Source organism: Microcebus murinus, chromosome 14 (genome assembly GCF_040939455.1).
Source record: "Microcebus murinus isolate Inina chromosome 14, M.murinus_Inina_mat1.0, whole genome shotgun sequence".
NCBI classification, from domain to species: Eukaryota; Metazoa; Chordata; class Mammalia; order Primates; family Cheirogaleidae; genus Microcebus; species Microcebus murinus.
Window position 1 is genome coordinate 5,261,532 of NC_134117.1, and position 22,547 is coordinate 5,284,078.

The 22,547-nt window shown below is 44.0% G+C and overlaps 1 protein-coding gene across 4 annotated transcripts in view; it reads left to right on the forward strand.

Moving 5' to 3' along the window:
• The window catches only part of C14H10orf90 (chromosome 14 C10orf90 homolog), a 203,345-nt gene extending 197,153 nt beyond the window's left edge, over nt 1–6,192 (forward strand). For all 4 annotated transcript variants that reach the window (XM_076009708.1, XM_012781379.3, XM_076009710.1 and 1 more), the window contains 3 exons: nt 2,564–2,627; nt 5,885–5,984; nt 6,073–6,192. In XM_076009708.1, the coding sequence (XP_075865823.1) occupies nt 2,564–2,627; nt 5,885–5,984; nt 6,073–6,111 (203 nt within the window). In that variant the 3' untranslated portion in view covers nt 6,112–6,192. The remainder of the gene's footprint in view (nt 1–2,563; nt 2,628–5,884; nt 5,985–6,072) is intronic.
• The last annotated feature ends 16,355 nt before the right edge of the window (nt 6,193–22,547 follow it).

The following is a 22,547-nucleotide window of genomic DNA, read 5'->3' on the forward strand; positions in this document are numbered from 1 at the left end:
GAGTGGCCCCTGCCGGGCTGATGCAGGCTGAAGCCCAGCATTGCCGCTCACTCATCCACTGTGTGATTGAATTTACCTGTGAACCTGAGCGGTGAACGCTCTGCCCTTTTGAACTTCAGTGACCTCAACGCTAACAGGCAAAACACCACGAGCACATCGCAGGGTCACTATGAGGATTAATTGTGGTCACGTATGGAGGCTTCCCATTACTGCTAGCAGTGTTACTGTAATATATTAATAAATCATAATGCTGGCCACTCAGGTGTGCAGTGCTGCCCCCTCCCCCTCCTTGGCTGCTTCCTCCTTCAAAATATTAATCCCAAAGCCCTTCAGCGCAGGTATGTTCTCTGCTCTCTGGCGAGGCTGGGAGCCGTTGGCGATGCACTTGCTCGATTGCAAACCACTCCCTCTGTCTCTTTCCTCCAGGGTAGGAAAGCCCCTGCTATTCATCGCATGCTCTCGGGGATGTTATGAAAACTCAAAGTCAGCAGCAACCAACATGCAAACACTTCCCCAAGGCGGGGGGTTGAGCCCATCAGCTGGGCAGCTCCGCTTGGATACAGACCTGTTTGTTTGTCACCTAACGTGGGCTGCTGGGCCCGGAATGTAAAGTCCTGCGCTGGCACAGCAGGACTGAACGAAGAGTTCAGAAGACAGAACAGTGGAGGTGTCGAATAGCTCACATGTGCTTTTGTTTTCTCTTGGAAATAAAACCAAAGCTTAATTGTGGTATCAGGTGCTCTAAAGAAACAAACTGGGGGGAAAAATCTAATTTCCCAGAGTAGACCACATATCACTGAAGTGAGATGATCAAAATCTTGCAAATGTAACTTGTAATGGTTTTACCCCCTCAGGGTACCATTCCTCTGTCTACACTGCCTCACCCTGACCTTCAGCCGCTGGTGAGAAATGCCAGTCAGGACTCGAGTCTAATTCTCCGCATGAAGTTTCTGTCCCCTGTATGAGTGGGAGTCTCCAAGCACTCACATCTTGCTCGCCCCGGACCCTGACTGACTGCGGCTCATGATCCCTGTTTTTGGAAATGCCACTGGGAGTTTCCCGAGGCTGTTGGCTCCGGCCTCCCTGGCAGGGCTGGCCTCCGGGAGGCATCTTGGCCCAACGCGGTCTCCTTGGTGACATCTTCTTCTTGCCATTCTCATGGCCCTAGAACTTTCCGAACACCGGTGACATTTCCCCTCAGTTGGACATATTCCAATTTCTCTTTCCTTTTTCCCATTTCTCCTTTGAATCTTGTCTTTGGAGTTCAGGGATGGTGCCACATTCTTTCCTTTTATGACTCGACAACTAGATAGAAGACAAACTCAGCCACTGCGTTGCTTCCTGTATTGTAAATCAGTAGCTGTGTTATATTTCTCCAGAGGGGAAGGGATTTCGTAGTAGCCCTGTCTCAATCCTACCTTCTCAGATATTCCTGGAAATTTGGGCATATGCTCAAGCTTAAGAAGTCTTTGATTGTGGCACTGGGTCCGTGAGAAGGGGGGATGGCCCCGGGGGTGGGGAGGAGATAAATAGAAACACACCCGGGTCTTGGTTGAGGATCGAGGGAACCCACTCCCATATTATGATGCTTGGCAAGGAAGCCGAGGTCCCCATCTGCTTCTGCTGAGCGAGCTGGTCACCGTCCAGGTGTTTCAGAAACCGGGGCAGCCGTTCCAACACAGCCCGTGCAGCACGCACCCCGGAGCGTCTCCTGTGCCGAGGCCTGGTTGCTCTAGAGCTGAGAGTCTCTTGGAAATTTCAGAGTTATTGCTAAAGCCTCCTTTTCAGCTATTACCAAAGGGTGTACGCAGTTTTTAACACGTACCAGTTTTACGTGTGCCATCTGTAGATGAGATTATGACTAGTGGTGTGTGCTTACAGTGAAAAGCATTCTAGTCTCATGGTGGTTTTCAGCCTCTGTGTGCTCTCTCAGTCAAAGGATACTCAGTGCACATGACTGTTACGTTGTTGTCTGTTACCTTTCCCGACACCAGGAAGGGGACAAGGTGACCTTCATCTTGCAGAAGCCGAGCAGCCTTGATGGAGGGCTCTAGACGCCAGTGAAACTATTCTCTCACGAAATGCTCTAGGGCTCACTAGGAGATTTCCTTCTCCTTAGAGGCCTCAAAACACTAGTACAGGGATTTTTCTGTAGGTGGGATGACCTTATGTTCTGGCACTTTCCTTAGAAAACTATGACTCTCTGTTGCTAAAGAAAGCATTTGAAGAAGTCACTGTCCATAAAACATAATAGGTTAGATGTTAATATTATACTTCATTTATCATTTATCATTATACTTTATCATTTATCATTTATCATTATATCATATATCATTTATCATTATACTTATTTATCATTAAGACCAACCCTGTGGGTTGGTCAATGTCAATACAACCACTTACGATGCACCAGTCTCTGCTGAGTCCTGCAGTATTTCTAACAGGGCATGGCTTAGATTAAGGATCAATAGCAGAGTATGTACTAAATGCACCACAGTGTTCCTTGAGAAGTATGCAACATTCTGTACCTTCTGAAGTCAATCCTCTTTCTATTTTTTTCCAGATAACCTGTTCAAACCCAAAGAAAGGTGCATTTCAGAGAAGGAGATGCACATGCGATCTAAAAGGTACTCGGTTATTGCCTAACATGGAAAGAAACTGGGAAGGGGAATCGGGGTGGTTTGTCGGACTCAGGTGCCATCGTCCAGTGGGGCCGCTGGTTCTAGGTCCACCTTGAAGGTCTGAGGCCTTTTTGGCTATAAGTCTGAGAAACTGGCTGAAACGAGTGCAGTTGTCAAAATGTGCCTCCCAATGTTAATGCTGCTCTTGGAAGGACCTTAGGAAAGTGGTGGGTCTGGGATTCCAGGCCGACCTGGTAATTGGTCTCTGAGAGATCCCATGCTTTGACCTGGAACCCTTCTGCACACTCGCACTGTCGCCCTGGGCAGGAGCTCTTTGTCACTGCCCCTTTGAGAAGGTGGCTTTATGAGGAGGAGAGAAGCTGCTTCTCTCAAGGGTCTTGACTGTGGCGGGGCCTGAAGGATCCAAACTTGGAGGCTGGTGGCACACTGGAGCCAGCAGAGCCGCAGAGGGGCCGCAAGCCGGTGTTCCTGGTACTCGGGCTCCAGCAGGCTCTGGCGGCCCCGCTACCGTGCAGTCTTCCTGCTCTACTCCGCGGGTTGCTATTCAAGACTCCCACTAAAGCTCACCGATCTGGTGCACACAAAGGCCGCCATTCTTTCTGAGACTGGGCCTCCCAACTAAAATGTAATAGCTCAGTGGCGTTGGCCAAGTTCATGCAAGTAAAATGTCATTAGTTTATAATAAAGTATCTAGCACAGGGAGGAATTACGATAATTAAATCAAATGGATAGTGCACTTAGAGAAGCCATTGAAATAGGAAGAATACTTGTCTGCCCACTCCAGGCACAAAATACCTGCTTTTACCGTGATTATATTGTCTTCAGGATAATTAGGTAACTTAGATCATCTATAGGGAGCCTCTTCGTAAATAAGGAAGTGAAAGTGAGGAGAAGGGAGGCGTCCCATTAAAGGCCTGATTCATAGCATTCTAATTGGGGGTTTTAAAGGACTGCTGGGTTTTGAGACTTGCTATTTCAGAAGTGCAAAGTTGCGTATACCTCGTGCCAGATGCAGTCTCTTTTCAATTTAGTGAAAAAATTCAGCCAAATCTCCGCCTCCCAGTCCCCAAACCCAAAACTGCCATTACAGAGCCTCACGAACTAAGCAATTAGAGGAAAAGATCTCAAAGCAGCATTAGCACTCAGAGGGTGTTGCCCTACCCTGTTACCGAAGAGGAAACTGAGGCTCTAAGAGGACACAGGAGGCAGGGGACACATGCTACACCCAAGCCACTGGTTTCTCCCAGCTGGTAGCCTCTGGTGGGTTCAGCAACTGGGTTTTCACCCTGCCCTGTGGGCTGTGTCCCGAGTGGGCCCTGGCCCCGACTCACCCACAGAATCAAGCCAGGCCTTTTTGTCTTTGCATTTTTGTTTTAGATTACATTTCAAAATTACATTTTCATTTAAAAAATTCCAACAATGGAGATAAATCTAAAGTCCCCTTGTGACTGACTGTCCACACCTCCCCCATGCCACCCACACTCACTCTCCCAGCCCCAGTCCTGCCTCTTGCATATCCTTCTAGACCTTTCTCTGCCTTAAGACAGACTTTTATTTGTGCGTATACAATTACGTGATTTCTAACCATGAATGGTACCAAACTGTACCTTATTTTTGGGGAGCTTGTTTTTTCTACTTCATAACATGTCTGTGAGCCCTTTTGGTGTCAAAAGATATATTTTTCTCATTCGTTTTGACTGTCTGCAGAGAGGTCTGCTATATGGACGGACCACGATTTATTTAGGAAGTTCTTTTAAGAAAATACCGAACGGCAGCTACAGAGTTGGGACCTAGGGGTTTCTATTTTAAACTCCCCAGCTGATTCAGGGGTCAGTAGCAGGAAGTGAGGTCTAGATGGATCTCAAGGAATTTCCACTGTGGAGCTTTGGGACGTGCCCATTTTCCTCCTTATCCCTTTGCAATGTTCTCTCCCAGTTCTTTCTAGAATCACCTGTGCATGTGGCAGCTATGTGTCCACTTATTTGTGCATTAATTCAATCCACGTTGTTGCTCACAGTGTGTCGGGCACTGTGCTAGGCATGAACATTTCCTGGCCCTCATGAGCAGTTTTTTGCTACGTGATTGGATGACAGTGTCGCCTAGTAACAGTCAAACAGACCGTGGCTCAAATCCCAGCCCGCTGTTATCTGGCTGCGGGACTTTACACAAGCCTCCAGATCTCCCTGGAGCTTGGGTTTCTTCTGTATATAACCGTGGGACACTATATTCTTCTTCCAACTGTTGTGAGAATTAAATGAAATAGTTCATGTCAGGCAATTCGAGCTGAGTGCCCAAGAACTAAGATGTCACCTGCTAATATTGTCATCATTGTTACTTTTATACTTTGGACTTTTTATTTTAATAGTGGAACATCTTAAACAGATTTTGTCGGGCTTTCAAACATGAGAGAAAATGAAAAAGAGCAATTTTAGCTGCATGCCACGTGTGCAGCAGCCCAAATGCTCAGGTTTCAGTGACCCCGCCGTGGCGGTGGGTTCCAGCAGACATGTGGTTGTGTCAGTATCCCAACGGTTCCTCTTAGGTGGCGGGAAAGATGAGTCCAGAAGAAAGATTCCCTGGGCCTTGCTTGAAACTTGGGAGCTTCTAATTTTGCATCAGGATAAGAACATAATACTTACGCCTGGCATGTATTTGGAAACAGCTTACTTAGAAATATAATAGGTTACGTTACACACACACACACACACACACACACACACACACGCACACACACACACACGTATGTGTTTCATTCTGGCATTATAATTCTTGCTACTTCCCTTTATTTGCTGCTCCTTTTCTAAGTCACAAGAAGGCAAAAATCGAGTGGCAAAAGGTATCTGGGATAAGTTTACAATCAGAATGACAAAGCAGTAGGCTTAGAATCCTGCACTTTATAATTAAGTAGTTAATTATTAATATCATAGGGACTGGAGGGACCAAAAAAAAGGGACTTCTAAATAAATAACTGGCCTCTCCAGCTTTGCCCCTTGCTGGCACTCTGCCTGTTGCACTGCTCTGGGAAGCACAGGGGCAAGGTGGGTGCTGTCCCCTGCCACGCAGCCCCGTTCCGGGGACTGTCAGGGAAGCCCTTTGTCTTGGTGTCTCAGGGCTTTAAGAAAGCCCATCTGCAGCGGTCCTCCCTTTGAAGTGTAAGAGCCTGCCAACAGGACAGGAGACCGCCCCACACCAGACACAGGCTGTGCTGCTGCCCTTCAAAATGTTTTCTGAATCCCTTTCAGAATTTATAATAACTTGCCGGAGGTTAAAAAGAAAAAAGAAGAACAAAGGAAAAGGTTGATCTTACAGAGTAACAGACTCCGTGCTGAAGTCTTCAAAAAGGTAATGGCCTCGCCACCAGCAAGTGTGATGTGTGTGGCACACAGATGCCAGATCTGAACTTGACATCTTTGCCTCCCTGTTTCTCTAGCAATTACTGGACCAGCTCCTTCAAAGGAACGCGGTCTAACCACAGGCTGCCCTGCTGACCGCACTACCTGGACCTGGAATGACTTCAAACACTGGACAAGCCATTAAACTTAGCACTGTCTTCATGATGTGAAAGCACTTATTTTATTTTATTTTTTTCCATAAAGGAAAAACATCACTTCCTGAATTACTGACCCAAACCAAACAGAGACAATAACCCTCGAGGAAATAGGTCAACAATGTGTTGCGGGGAAGCCAACTTAATATAACCCACCAGATAGAGTCTCCTTCATCTCTTACTTCTGAATTTTATTTTTTGCTTCTGATTTATTCCCCTCTGCTATTTCCGGCCAAGCAGAAAGGCCTTATTCGCTCCTGTGCTTAGATCCCTGGGGGATATGTTTTCATCAAATTTCTGGGACCTAAATCCATCTCTTTTTTAAATATCAAACCTAATGCCTGCCAGTTCTGCAAACTCCAAAATGTGGGTCATCACACAGTGTATTTTAAAACTTTCCGGGCCTGTGCACTCCCTGATGTGCGAGAGTGACTCTGGAAATCAGTGGGCGCCATGCCAGAGACCGTGGGGCAGGCAATGTCTTTGTGACCCAGAGCAGTCGGAGCAGCCCTGGGCCACCCCCACGCGCACCCCACCCCCTTTCCTCACTTAGCAAAAGAATCCCTTTCTGTGGAAGCTCTGAGGACAGAATTGGCTGAACAAATGTGCAGGTCACTTCAGTGTTTTCTGCAACCCCCCCCCAAAAAAAAGTTGTGTTGTTAAAAATTGGCCTAATTCCTCCAACTCTGCTATTTGTTCTTCCAAACATCTACAATGTCCATTATTTATAAACGTGTGTTCTGGGAATTAAGAACAAACTAGTTTTTGCAACACAAATGGAAATAAATGCAATTATTTCAAAAATCAAGTATTTTTCTGTTATGCATTCTGTTATGGACTGGGCGCACAGTGAAATGCCACCAAGGCCGAACAAGTGCCACCGACTGCTCCTCGTCTTCCTCTGCCTCTGACTGTCACAGAATCCTCATGCTCCCTAGAAGTCGGGAAAACTGTTGAGAGCAAGATTTAGGAACCCAAAGACCCCAGACCTCGCTGGGAATATCCCCCAAAAGGAGATTAAGTTTCGAGGATGAAGCAGGAGCCTGGTGACACCTCTGTCCCTTTCCTGAGGTTGCCACCTTCCCTGCCCCTGTCCCACTGCCGCATAGACCATCCCTGTTAGGGTGGAAAGGCTAGTAGGTCTTGTCGCAGGTGGAGGAAGATTTCTCACACAGAGACTAAAATATATGAAAGTACAATTTATTTTGTCCTTTAGAAGGACAGAGAGAATATGGGGCGGAGGGGGTGGGTGGGAAGAGAGCAGAGAGACGGCGTGGCACCCCAAAGAAAGAGACAGGAGATGCCAGCAGCGAAACCCAGTGGCTTGCTGCTTTTATGGGGACAAAGAGAAAAACAGTGAACTGCCCTGAGTTGCCATATCAGCTGCTCCTCTCCTCAATTGCAAGCAGGTAACGGGGTCTGCTGTGTGCAACTGCTGCACCCCTTCCCTTTGCTTTCGGGATAAAGTGACCTGGCCCTCAAGATACGATTTGGGGCTGGAGGTTGTCCCCCATGCTGTCATCAGGAGCTTCTCAGGAACTACTCCAGGCTACAGAAACAGATGCTAAAAAGGCAGTTTTAGTCAATAGGTACCATAAAAAAATTTTTACATTTCCTTTTGTCTGCTGGGCTCCTTTGAGACATTCAGAGCTCAGCAGGGCATCGGTTAAGTGGAGAAGGAGCAGAGCTGATTTAGTTTGCTCACAAGACCCACCGTCCTTTCAGTCCCCTGTTTCTGGGATGCCTTTCTTACATGTGTCTGGGGGCACACTGTTTAAAAACTCCACGCAGGGCTCTCTCCTGACATCGTCTCCTCTCTGCCCTGCCCTCCAGTATGAGTTAGAAGTCTCGCGTCAGCGCACATCACATCAGAGCCTGCCCATCCTGCTCGTGAGGCGGTCTGACGATGCCACCAGGAGGAGAGGCTCAGGAGCCCACCTGCCTGGATGCAGATGTTAGCTGCTGCTGCTGCTCCCGGTCTGTGGCCTTAGCCAAGAGTATCAGTCTGGGTCCAACCAGGGGAAAGAAATTACACAGTCTTTGTATGGGGAAAGTTGGATGTATTTACTCACCATAACAGAGGGTTGGAGTGGTGAGAGATTGGCTAGGAAGCAGTAAAGATAGCTCTAAAGAATGCAGGTGTGCACAGCAGATGCAAGGAGCAGCACCACCCCTAGGAAGAGTGTTCCCTCCCACCCTGGGCTGAGAAGGGGATGGGTGTGGCTCAGTTGATTACAGAGAAGTTTCCGTGGTGCCATGCAGATGGAACTTTTGAAAACCTCTGGAATTTTCCAGAAATATGCCCTGTAGGATGCATGGGGAGCTGTCTCCTCTTACTCTGAGATGGTACCTCCTCAGGGAAGGTGCTGGGGTAAACAGCTGGCCACGGTGCCCTGCAGGAGCCCACGCTGGGGCCTGCTGAGCAAACCCTGTGGATGCAGGAAACAACACTCTCCTGCAGCTTCTCCTTAGCTCCCTCTACTGACAAAGCTCAACCTTGTGTCAGCAAGCAAAGGGAAACTATTTACAGGGCCTGGATCCATTTTAACAGAGCAGGCAAAAAGGGTGAATTTGGAGTTGAGATCAATAACTGGCACAGCAAGTTATTTAACCTGGCCTCAGTTTCTCCAACTAAAAAATGCAAATAATTCTAGTGCTTCCTTCACAGTGTTGTTACAGGAACAGAATAAGTCAGTGTCAGCTGAGTGCTTAGAAGAATACCCGGCTCAAAGCAAACACACCAAGAATATTTCCTATTATCAGTAGAGGTGGAAGTAGAAGTGCCATGAGAAACCTAAGAGCACAGAGATGGTGAGTTTTTCATCCCCATAATCCCTCAACCTGGCAGTGAGAGGCTCCAAAAGACTATTGAACTCATGAGTGTTGCTACAGCACAAATCAGTCATATAAACAGGATATTTCATACGCTTGTTTTCTTTTACGCTCTTTTCACTCTTAGAAATCATTTCAGCAGCATGGCAAGCTTACCTTAAGGTTAATTTTTGTTTTCCTAAATTTATTAGGCCTTTCCCAGGATGCTACATTGAATTTCTATTTCTATTTTAAGTGGCTTTTTTAAAAAAAATTTAAATCAGATCTATTAGTTAAGAACAGTATTTCATAGATAAAGATCCTATACACCTTTTCTTGTTTTCCTTTAACCACTTCGGGACCAGTGTCACTATGGTCGACAGCCACAGATGAACGCGCACAGCGACTTTAGCCGACAGCCGTGATATGACTTTTCTAATTTTTCATTTATCAAAATAAGTGTGAACATTTAAAAATAATGTAATGAAAACATATATGTATATGTTACCTATTCTGATTTACAAGTAAGGCTGTCTGTAAATTAAAACAAGCTTTCAGTGCTTTAAAGCTTTCCTCATCACACAAGAGCAAAATGGATTCGACATCAATGCACAGCACAAGCTATTGTGTGGATTATGAGTGCCGGTTGTGGGCAAGGTTTCGCGGCTGGTGAGTGCGGTACCAAAGTGGTTAATATTCTCAGAGAGTTTCTAAAGCTTTTCCTAACCAACCATTTAATAAATCCAGGGATCAACCACTCCTAGACTGTTTTGTGACACTTCTCAAGAAGTGTATTTATGTCGACTAACAGTTATTTATTTTATTTCAGCATATTACTGGGGTACAAATGTTTAGCTTACATATATTGCCTTTGACCCACCTGACTCAGAGTTTCAAGCATGTCCATCCCCCAGATGGTGAGCACCACACCCATTAGGTGTGAATATACCCAACCCCTCCGTCCCCCTACCACCTGCCCAACACCCAATGAATGTTACTATTATATGTGCACATAAGTGTCAATCACTTAATACCAATTTGCTGGTGAGTACATGTGGTGCTTGTTTTCCCATTCTTGTGATACTTCACTTAGTAGAATGGGCTCCAGCTCTATCCAAGATAATACAAGAGGTACTAGATCACCATTGCTTTTTTGTGGCTGAGTAGAGCTCCATGGTATACATATACCACATTTTCTTAATCCACTCATTTATTGATGGGCACTTAGGTTATTTCCACATCTTTGCAATTGTGAATTGTGCCTGCTATAAACATTCAAGTGCAGATGTCTTTTTTTATAGAATGTCTTTTGTTCCTTTGGGTAGATGCCCAGTAATGGGATTACTGGATCAAATGGTAGTTCTACTTGTAGCTCTTTGAGGTATCTCCATATTACTTTCCACAGAGGTTGCACTAGTTTGTAGTCCCACCAGCAATGTATGAGTGTTCCTATCTCTCTGCATCCACACCAATGTTTATTGTTTTGGGACATTTTGATAAAAGCCATTCTCATCGGAGTTGAGTGATATCTCATTGTGGTTTTGATTTGCATTTCCTTGTTGATTAGAGATGTTGAGCATTTTTTCATATGTTTGTGGCTATTAGTCTGTCATCTTTTGAAAAGTTTCTATTGAGATGACCTTTGCCTACTTTTTAATAGGGTTGTTTGATTTTTTTCTTGCTGATTTCTATATAGATTCTAGTTATCAGCCCTTTATTGGATGGGTAGCATACGAATATTTTCTCCCATTCTGTAGGTTGTCAGTTTGCTCTTGTGATAGTTTCCTTGGCTGTGCAGAAGCTTTTTAATTTGACCAAGTCCCATTTACTTATTTTTGTTGCTGCTGTGATTGCCTTTAGGATCTTCTTCATAAGTTCTTTGCCTAGGCCAATCTCTATAAGAATTTTTCCAACATTTTCTTCTAGAATTCTTATAGTTTCATGCCTTAGGTTTAAGTCTGTTATCCACAGTGAGTTGATTTTGTGATAGGTGAGAGGTGCAGATCCTGTTTCTGTCTTCTACATGTGGCTATCCAATAAAACTATAGACCAATATCCTTTATGAATACAGATGCAAAAATTCTCAACAAAATCCTAGCAAACAGAATTCAGATGCTTCTCAAAAAATAATCCATCATGATGAAGTGGGCTTTATCCCAGAGATTCAGGAATGGTTCAACATATGCAAATCTATAAATGTAATTCACCACATAAATAGAAGTACAAACAAAGACCATATGATCCTCTCCATAGACACAGAAAAAGCATTTAACAAAATTCAGCACCCTTTTATGATAAGAACACTTAACAAAATAGGCATAGATGGGACTTACCTCAAAATGATAAAAGCCATATATGACAAACCCACAGCCAACATCATACTGAACAGGGAAAAATTGAAAGCATTTCTACTTAGAACTGGAATGAGACAAGGTTGCCCTCTATCACCACTTCTATTCAACATAGTGCTGGAAGTCCTATAGTCAGAGCAATCAGACAAGAGAAGGAAATCAGGGGCATCCAAATGGGGGTAGAAGAGGTCAAACTATTACTCTTTGCTGATGATATGCTTTTATATCTGAAAAACTCCAAAGATTCTGCCATGAGACTACTATAATTGATAAATTCAGCAAAGTCTTTAATTACAAAATCAATGTACAGAAATTAGTAGCATTCCTATATGCCAGCAACAATCAAACTGAGAAATCAAAGATTCAATACTTTTCACAATAGCAATAAAGAAAATAAAATACCTAGGAATATATTTAACTAAAGAGGTGAAAGACCTCTACAGGGAGAATTACAAAACACTGAAGAAGGAAGTTACAGAGGATGTAAACAGATATAAACAATACCATGCCCATGGGTTGCCAGAATCCACATTGTTAAAATGTCTATACTATGCAAAGTGATCTACAGATTCAATGCAATCCCCATTAAAATACCAGCATCATTTTTTTCCAGATCTAGGACAAATAATTCTGTGCTTTGTATGAAACCAGAGAAGACCCCATGTAGCAAGAGAAATCTTAAGCAAAAAGAACAAATTGGGAGGCATCAATTTACCAGACTTCAAGCTATAATGCAAGGCTATAGTAATTAAAACAGCATTTCACTGGCACAAGAACAGAGACATAGACCAATAGAACTTAGAACCCAGTTATAAAACCATCCTTATATAGCCATATGATCTTTGAAAAAACAGACAAAAACATACACTGGGGAAAAGAATCTTTATTGAATAAATGGTGCTGGGAAGATTTGACTAACATTTAAAGAGAGAATGTCAGGATGGCACCGGCTTTCAAAAATGCCCCCAAGAGTTTATCCCCTTTGCAAACCTGATGCCAATTCTTAAAATTTAATGAATAAATTAAAGTCAACTTGAGATTAAATGTCACTGAATAATGTGTTTCCTAGGACAATTCCTAACCAAGGTGCCTGAGGTGGAGAATCATATAGGAGTAGATGATGCCTGGTGTGAGCTGTCTTTCCTTTGACAGTTCACTCAGGACAGGGCTGGAAACTAAAAGTTTGGATTTCTGTGGAACTGATTTTTTCCCCTATTATTGTTGTAGTAGTTTGTTTTTTAATGCTAACAAGTGAATTTCAGATACGTATTTCTTTCCTGTTACAGCAAGGTTTTAATAGAAGCATAATATGATTATAACAAATATGGAAGTAAAGCCCCGAGGACTGTCTCTCAGGAACTGGCCACCCATTTGCTGGATTCTTTTATGAAAATCAGGCTTCAGGAAAGACTTTGAGGATTTTGAAAATTCTAAATAGAGTTCACCACTGTAACTTCAATAATCAAATTCTGTCCTGGAATTGATTTATTTACATCTGAGTGTATTTTGCTTCTGGCCTAGGACAATCCCTCAATGATGCAACAAGTAGCAGAAGTTGAAGGTTTTTAGCTGATATTCATGAGTTTGGACCAAGCAACATTTAAAAAAAAACATGTGAGAGTTTTCAGGCGGTCACAGCGCCAGGCTGTCTCACTGTGGTCTCCGTGACTTCGTGTCGGGGGAGAAGTTCCTATTCTCGTTTTTTGTCCTCCCTGCCAGCTGGTGATGGAATAACGAAAACACAATTGCCTCGGGCTCTTTTGGCCTGTGTCTTTTGCCAACCAAACTTCCTGGAAGTTGTGTGCTCCCTGGGTGAGTCAGCAAATGCTTGCTCAGATGGAACAGGCTCTTTGAAAGAACTATTTGTGCAACAGCCAATTGTGGGAGAGTGGTTGGAAATGCAGTGCCTCAAGTTCTCTCATTTCAACACTTGGTATAAAAATTGCAGTGCAGACAGTGGGCCTGGTCTCCGTCTGCATCGAGTGACCAACAGTCTGAGTATGACGCGAGGATGCACAGCGACAAGAGAAGGGGAAGTGGGGGTGGGGGGTGGGGTGACGTGGCCGCCCAGCAGGAGGTACATGAGAATTCCAGAACACTATGGTAAAATGATCCGCTGTGGGTTTGTGTCAGCGCGTGTTTGCTCACGAAAAGGAAATGATCTGTTAAGTGATTAAAATGAGTCCGTCAGCAGATGGTTCTACGCCATGGAGTTTATCATGTCTGTGCTTTTATCAATATTTGATAATGACCCATGAATGTCTAGCTCCAATAAAGCCTTTGGAATTGGCTATCACCGGCCAAAGCAGCCTGCACCAGGGACTGAGTCACTGCGGACATCCCTCCAGCCTTCTCTTGTCTGTCCCACAATGACAGGACGTTTCCCCACTCCGGCAGGAGGGCAGGCTGTTCTGAAGCTCCCTGCAATCCCATGGGATCTCCCCTTGCCCCCCAGAGTCCCCTGCCCTCCTGGGAGTGGCAGACTCCTCACTCGCACGTGTTAGCCACATGCAACACGGCAACAACTGTGGCCCGTCTCTTCCAGAGTCGAAGGCTTCTTTCTGGCTGTGTGGGTTCCCTCAGGCCCAGTTCTGATCCTGAGACCCCAAGAGACTGTCGGGCAAGGGGTGGGGCATTGAAAGCCTCCCATTTTTTTCCTTTTCTAAGATGGTTTTCACGTACACCTTCCGGGCGCTGCCCCGACCTGCCACCGTGCAGCCGGAAACGTGGCTTCAAGCCGTGGCCTCTGTCTCAGATCTTAGCCCATCAGGGCCTTGAGAAGGGGCAAGGGGGAGGAAGAGACCTCACTTGCCTCTGGCATCTTTAAAAAAAGGCTGGGTTATTCTTATGAAAGCTTAAAAGGGAAGAAAAAGAAGCTTATGATCTAACTTGCCGCTGAGAAAAAAAGAAATGAATTTCTTCGAATCGTTTTTATTAAACAGCACTAAGAGTGAATGACAGAGAAAAAGGAGTCCTTTTGATGACTTCCAGAGCATTATTCCTCTGTTTAAACATCTCTACTTCCCTGACATGCCTGAAATGGTACAACAGCTGTAGCTGACATCAGGGAAAAGATATTACAACTGTCACCCGTGCTAACTACATGCGTCGGGTAATATCCTTTCATCAAAGCCAGTGAAGCCGCCTGCTCTACCTGCCCAGTGATGTCAGTGACAGGGAAATTATAAATCTCTTCACAGCTGCCGATTTTTAAAGAAATAAACCCACACTTTTGTGTTATATCCATTGTGGTTCCTCTTGACCGATGCTATTATGTGGATACCAAAGGAGTTAGTGATGACGGCCCACTTAGCGGGCACACGTTGCCAAATAGGCGCTTGGCGTTAAAAGCTACTGAGTGCATACACAGAGTTTTTGTGTTTGTTTTTGCTTAAAAATATACCTGAAGTCTAGTCAGGCCAGATTTAATTATTATATGCTGACATAATTATAATACTAAGTCTTGCTCTCTTAGCTAAGATGTTTATTAAATCAAAATGACAAAAATAATTCAGGCCATTTTTCTGGTTTCCCTTTTGGTAGCTGTGACATTTCATTAGCAGGGCTGAGCCTAGCGCTTCGCTGAATAACAGATGCTTTTACATGAATTACCCTGGGGTGTGTGGACGTCAGTATTTCTAGATGGCAGAACTGATTCCGATGGGTGACATGATTTTGTTGAGGCACATGTTTCTGATCATGGCGTTTCAACCCTGTCAATTAGAAATTGAGTGAGATTCCCCCACCTCCCCCCCGCCCCCCAACATAGCAGGTGGCTTCTGAGGGGCTAATACAGGGAAAAGAACTAGAACACAAAACTGCTGACCCCAGAGCCCGTTCTGAATGTTTCTAAAAGTAATAGCTTAAGAAATTTGTATTCGAGTGCTAACCATGTGCCACTCACCCATGTGCTTTACCTGTTTCTGTTGGGCCGTAGCACCCTCTACCCGTGCACATAAATTGTAGCCTCTTTATATCCCATTCCTGACATAGCCTGTTTTAGGAGCTTCCATCCTACTGCTGCGGGAGACAAGTTAGTGAGTCAGCACTTTGTTTCTCCTGAGTCAGACAGTCCCATTTCATTTAAAGGTCCGGTGTGTGTGAAGTGAAGCCCTGCCGAGGCTCACACTCGACCTTTCCGAGTTCTACCGCAGCCTTCTCCTTTCTGAAATGGCAGCTAGCTGCGTGGTGGGGTTCACTGGGCAGGGGATGTGTAAGATAGAGTCTCAGGTTTGTGTCCAGGGTCCTTGGGTGGCAATAGACCTGCTATGGACCGAATGTCTGCCCTCATCCCCAGAATGGCTGTATTTGGAGACGCGGCATCTAAAGAAGGAATTAAGGTTAAATGAAGTCACAAGAGTGGGGCCCTGGCCCAGTAGGATTAGTGTTCTTATAAGAAGGGGCACTAGAGAGCTCCCCCACCCCAGAGAGAACACCAAGAGGCCACGTGAGCACACAGTGGGACTGCAGCAGCCTACAAGCCAAGACAAGAGACCTCAGCACGAAATCTACTTTTCCAGCACCTTGATCTTGGACTTCTCAGCCTTCAGAATGGTGAGAAATAGATTTCTGTTGCATAAGCCAGCTAGTTTGTGGTATTTTGTTGTGACATCCTAAGTCGAGTAATATAGGACCCTTGCTGTCTCTGTGGGCACAGTGCTCCTGGCTCATTCTATGACGCTAATATCTGCTCTCCAAGTCCGTAGCAGGAGAACTCTCTGAGCTTGAGCCTGCTGGTTCTTCTTGCTGTGTGTGCGCTATGTTTGCATTCACAGGGGCTATGTAGACCCTTGAGGCCGGCTGTGACCCCCGCAGACCCGAGGCTCTGGCTCTACCCTGCAGCCCCGGGTGACAGGAGCACTTTGTTCATGCTGCCACAACTCTCAGGCAAGTTTGGCACCATCAGCTCTCTCCCCCACCTACCCGTGGGGTCCACAGGAGTTCCTGACCCCTGCCCACACCCCCCATGGAAGGGCCTGAAAACTGCTGGGGAACCAAATTAAGACCCTTCCTCTGTCTAACCTAGCGGTGGTAGATTTTTCCTCTAGCTTATGTCCTCAATTCTCCCTTCCCCTGGCACGTAGATAATCTCCATGACCTCGGCCCTTAGGCATACTTCTGGACATGCTAATGGAACTCCCCAAAATTACTCCCCACTCCCCCGTAAGGCCTGGCTTTCAAGAAAATTGTCTCATAAAAGACGTCAAGAGAGTGTTTTCAAGCTCAAAGCTGCCTTTTTAAAAATTATTTTCAAAGAGCTCCCCATTCGTTTCTTTTCTGAGGGAAAACGTCTAATGACTAGTGACCAGATGGTCCCCACACATGTTTACAAACCATGCCCAGTTCACATTTGTGATTCTCGAGCAGCCCTAGAAGGCAGGAGGTGGTGGGCTCTGGATTGGCTTCCTTTTCATAGGGGCTGGAGCTGGGTGGGGGTTGGCAATAGTTTCCAAAGCCAGATGCAAGTGGAGTAGTATTATATCCGAATGGCTCACGAGAATCCCTTAGGAGCCACCGTGCAGGCAGACTAGCTTCTCCCAGCACGGGGCAGCACCCTCCGTCAGTGCTTCCTCCAGCTCTGGGACAGATCGGCTGAGCACCAGATGAAGAAGTTGGCATGTGTAGGGGTCATGGTGTACAAAAAGCATAAAATACTAGAATCTCACTCAGCGTGGTGAGAGGGTCCCACCTTGAGACGGGAACCACAGCTGTATGCCTCCCATCTGGTCCCGCCTGCAGGAAGAGACTGGAGTGAGATGATGAGTAGTCATTCAGCTGGGGGTTCAGTTCCTCTCTCTTCCTCCCTGGGCTCATCTCTCAATTAGGAGAAGCATGTGGGTGTGAAGTGCTGCCACTAAATGATCTCTACAGTGCAGGAATACACGTGTAACTTGTGCGCGTTATTTCATGTCGGTGGGTTGGGACTGAGATTTGAAGCATGTCTCTCTCCCTCCAGAACTCCAAGCTCTTACGTTGACACCATGCAGCAGGTGGTGTGTGTCTAAGAATTGAAGATACAGGTATATTTTTGGATTTCACTAAAACTCTGAGTAATTTTACTGACCCCGAAGAAACTTAAAATATGGAATAGGATCCCCCAAAGCTTCAGGGAAATACGATTAGAAGATAACTGCCTTGAAAAGTTGCAACCTTAACAGCAAAATGTCAGGTGCTGCAAAATTAGAATTATGTAGTTTTATCATGACACGGGAATAGTGGAATGATGTGAGTTAGTTTCTTCAGTTAGTTCTTCAGTCAACTAGACTGAAGAACCAGATCTGAGGGCAGGGGCTAGGTCATGATTCTCCTCCCCAGAAGTTGGTAGCCACGGGTGTCAAAATGTTCTTCTCACTTTAGTGCCATCAGGGCTTGGTTGTTCCCTTGCGCCACCAGCTGTTTCTCATTCTCCCTTGTGTTATTCCATTCCATCTGGGAAGGCGAGCATTGCTGGAGTTCTATCTTCAAAGTCAAAAGCAATGGGACAGACAGACCCTTTTCAAATCCTGAGCAGAAATGGCCACAAAGTTTGAATCACGCTCAAAGGGTGAGAAAGACTTCTTGTATAATCCTGTGGATAAGTGCCATCCACATGCCCCTGGCACTGAATCTCTAGAGTGGGTATGTCAGCGTCAGCCATGTTCAGAGCTGGGAGTGGAGCCAGTGATGAGTACAGGAAGGAGAAGGCTCTGATGGCCAGAAAGTAGAGACTAACTCTTATATCCTGAACCCTTTGGGTTACATAAATGAAGGAACTTTATTGTTGATTTAAAAAACTGTACTGGGCAAGATTTCATCAAACCTAAGTCACAACTACGTTGTGATAACAAGATATGAGATTCAAAGTTTATAACTTTCTCATTCTTTTATAGAATACATGAATTTCCGTAACACATATATTATTAATGACCAATAAAATATTAACTCCATCTAAAAATACATTATTAAAAACATAATCTGTGCAACACACATATCAGTTTTCTCCAGACACTTTATTTAGAAATCCCAAGCTCCTTTTTTGTTGGTATTGGTGAAAAGAGACAATTCTACAAATATTGATTTGTAATGACCAAGAGAGCTCATGATCTTGTCGTCAAGGCATCAAAAGACAATCAATAATTCTGCCCAAAAGGCAAGATTTCAAATCAAAGAGTGATCCCCAAAGTCAAGAAAGCACAGAGGCACTGTGGAAGCAGCATGTCTTTAGAGGCGCATTTTGTATTGTTTTGTTTTGTTTTATTTATGGGTGTTTTCTAAAATGGGATCTAAAGTCCAGGAACCATAATCAGGCCCACCACCAATGATGTTATTATTGTCCTCAGTGTATGTCTCAAAGAAGATTTACAATGGTGGTTGACTCACTACCATGACTTTTCACTTGAAAATAGGGCTCTGACTTTGCTCTTGGAAGACAAGCCCTGTATAATCAGCTCTATGAACTTTCAGAAATCATCAACATTAGAAGGTTCACATCATAATTCAAATCTCTGAAGAGGAAGAAGGAAGATGTTGACTTCAATCTTCATTTAGTCTTGTTACAGAACTTCCAGACTCTGAAAAATTCATCCCACCTACCGGCTGGAGGATATTGTCCTGGGAGGGGAGCTTTCACATATGGTTTGAATTCAATTAGCCAGATCTTCCAAGGGACATTGGGTACAATTTAGGACACTGTGTCTTGAATTCTCATTTTCAGCCTTGCAAATAATTTTCAAAGGCCATTAGACCATAAAGAGTTTTCATTACCCTTCATTCTAGTCAACAGCAAACACTTATTGATTAAGTGCTTACTTGCTGCCCTGTGCTAGGGCACCAAGAGAAAGGATACAGTGCAAAAATTAAAGTGTCTAGAAGGAAAAAAAATATATATATATACACATAATTTGGGGGGTTTTTTGTTTGTTTTTTGTCCTTTTTGTTTTGAGACAGAGTCTTTGTCTGTCACCCAGGCTAGAGTTCCATGGTGTCAGCCTAGCTGACAATAGCTGCAAACTCCTGAGTTCAAGCAATCCTCCTGACTCAACCTCCTGAGTAGCTGGAACTACAGGTATGTACCACCACAACTGGCTATTATTTTTTATTTTTAGTAAAGATGAGGTCTCACTCTGGCTCACACTGATCTTGAACTCCTGAGCTCAAGTGATCCTCCTGCCTTGGCCTCCAAGAGTGCTAGGATTATAGGCATGAACCATGGTGCCCAGCCTGGATACATAATTTGTAAGCATATGGAAGGCAAAACCTTTGTAATGAGAGCAACAGAAGAAGGATTTCTATAATTTTTAAGCTATGATAGAAGGAAAGAGAGAGAGAGAGAGGGAGATGGAGAGAGAGAGAGAAAGAGAAAGAAAGAGAAAGAGAGAAAGAAAAAGAGAAGAAGGAAGGAAAGAAAGAAAAGAAGGAAGGAAGAAAAAGATTTGATTATACAAAATTGAGGAACTGCTATGGTCTGAATGTGTTCCCACCAAATTCATAAGTTGAAACTTAACTGCCAATGTGATAGTATTAAGAGGAGAAGGGATTAGGAGGTGGTTAAGTTGTGAGGGCAGAGCCCTCACAAATGAGATTTGTGACCCTATAAGAGAGGTACAAGGGAGCTGATCATCCATTCTGCCCTGTAAGGATGCATCAAGAGACACTATCTATGAAGCAGAGACAGCCTTTACCAGACATTAAATCTGTTAGTGCCTTGATTTTGGACTGCCCAGCCTCCAGACCTGTGAGAAATAAATTTCTGTTTATAAATTACTCAGGCTAAGATATTTTGTTGTAGCAGCCTGAATGGACTAAGACACTGCTGAGTGTCAAAAGACATTATCAACAAAATTAAAAAGGCAAATGGCAAAATGGGACAAATACTATATGACAATGGGTAAGGTCATTTATAAAAGCTTCATACAGCTCAATGAAGGAAAAACACTTGAACAGAAAAATGGCCATAGGACATGAACAAGCCCTTCACAGAAGAAATGCAAATGGTCAACAAATATACAAAAATGCCAAGCATCACTAATATTTGAAAAAAATGCAACAAAAATAATGAAACATTTAAACCTACCAAATTTTCCTTTTTTCTTTCATTCTTTTTTTTTTTTTAAGACTCAAAGAAAACCATTAGTAAAAAGCACATGGAACACTGTGACTTGGAGGTGTGAGTCACTGTTGCCCTTTTCATGGCCTGTTCTAAGGAATGTGTCCTCTCCCTGGCTCACCCATCCTCCTGCTCCTTCTCTGACCCAGACTCATCATGGAGGGTGCAGGGCCAGAGTGCACACCGCAGCAAAGCAAAGGCTCCTGGGAGCTGGATGAAGGGGGAATCAGAACTCAGAGCCTTGCAGAGAAGCTGCCACCTGTCAACAGGAGGGAGGAGCAGGGGGGAATGGCTGCAGAGAGGAGATGCACAGACATAGCAGCTCCTGGGCTCTCTAGATCTGCAAGGCCAGGCTGTGCTTCCTGCAGTGGGAGGCCCTGACATCCCCTTCCAGCCTACAGTGGACGGCGTCTCACCTGAGCTGCTTCGAGCTGGAATGTTTTTGGCAACTGATGAAGCAATGCTCCTGCATTGCTAGGGGCAGAGCAAATCAGCACAAATTTTCCAGGGAACTTTTCAGATAGGGGGTGCTTTTCAACCCAGCAATTCCCAGTAATGGGATTTATCAAAGATGTGACTAAAGATTTGTGTCCAGGGATACTTACTGAAATGTTATTTTTATTAGAGAAAAATTGGAAACAACCTAAAAAAATTCTACAGGAAAGAATTTGTTTACATGCATAAGGTGGTATACAAAAGTCATGGCAACCTACTTATGGTAGACTGTGACATTACAAAGCCTGCTGCTGAAAAACCTAAGTTATATCAAACCTAAATTGGCTGACAATGATGGTTTTATGCACAGGGAAAAAACACTGAAATATTGCATCCAAAATCTATTAAGATTTTATTTTGAAATAATATCACATTTATAGGTAAGTTGCAAGAATAGCACAAGAAATTCCCATGTATCTTCACCTAAGCTCACCAACAGTTAAGACTTTGCAACATTTGCTTTATTATATTCTTTCTCTCTTCTTCTCTCTCTCTCTACATACACAGGCAGTCATATATAATTATTATATGACTATATAAAATAGCAATCATATAATATATGCATAATAATATGTATGTACAATATATGTTATATAACTTACATATAATACATAATTTTATGTAATATATAATATTGTATATATAATATGCATATTTATATGTATGATATATATGAATAATACATATGTTATACTATTAAGCATGTTATATAAAATTATATGTATTATTTTTCTGAACTATTTGATTACAAGTTGCAGAAATCATGTTCTCTTACCCCTAAATAATGGCCTTCATATGTTATTTTTTTCTCCTTTTGTTATTCTATATTTTTCAAATTTTCTACCTTTGTAATTAGATAAAAAATAACAACATACGTTATCTTAAAAGGTCATTTACAACTGGTTACCTCTGAAATTTTTAAAGTAATTTTTAAATTACTAGCTAGACACTAAGTTGATATAGTCTTTTGAAAAATCAACTTAGAAATATATATGTAAGCTTTTAAGATGTACATTTCTTTTGAACTAATAATCCTTCTGGGATTCTATTCTGAGAAACTATTCTAAAATTTTAAAAGGGCAAGATGTACAAAATGTTATTACAGTATTCTTCTTAAGAAATAAAAATGTCAATAAACCAAAGGTCCAACCATAGAAAAATGGTTATGAAAACTAGAACATCCATTTAAAGCAAAAGTGTGCATCCGTTCAAATGGCATTGGTGATGAACCGGTCCCCTGTGGGAAACGCGTGGTCATGCTCCGGACACGGTGGCCCTGACTGAGGCTTGGTGCGGGAGGAGGGTGTGCATGGTGGGCGATCCTAAAAGGCTCAAGTGGAGCCCCGAGAAAGAAGCCCCCTAAGTGTGGAGCTGTCTGCTCTGCGAGCCAGACTCACCTCTCCTAGCAGGAGGTTCTGAGCCCACAGAGAGCTCTGGGGTCCCGACCAAACAGGGACAGTGAGCATGGGGGGCTTCTCCCCACCGCCTGTGGAAGGCAGCGCCCATGACCATGGCTCTTCTCTCCCACCACGCCCAGCCGCAGCCTCAGACTCACTCTGGACACAGCATTCCTGGAAGCCACCACGTGGACCTCAGGGAACCTGGAAGGTAAGCCT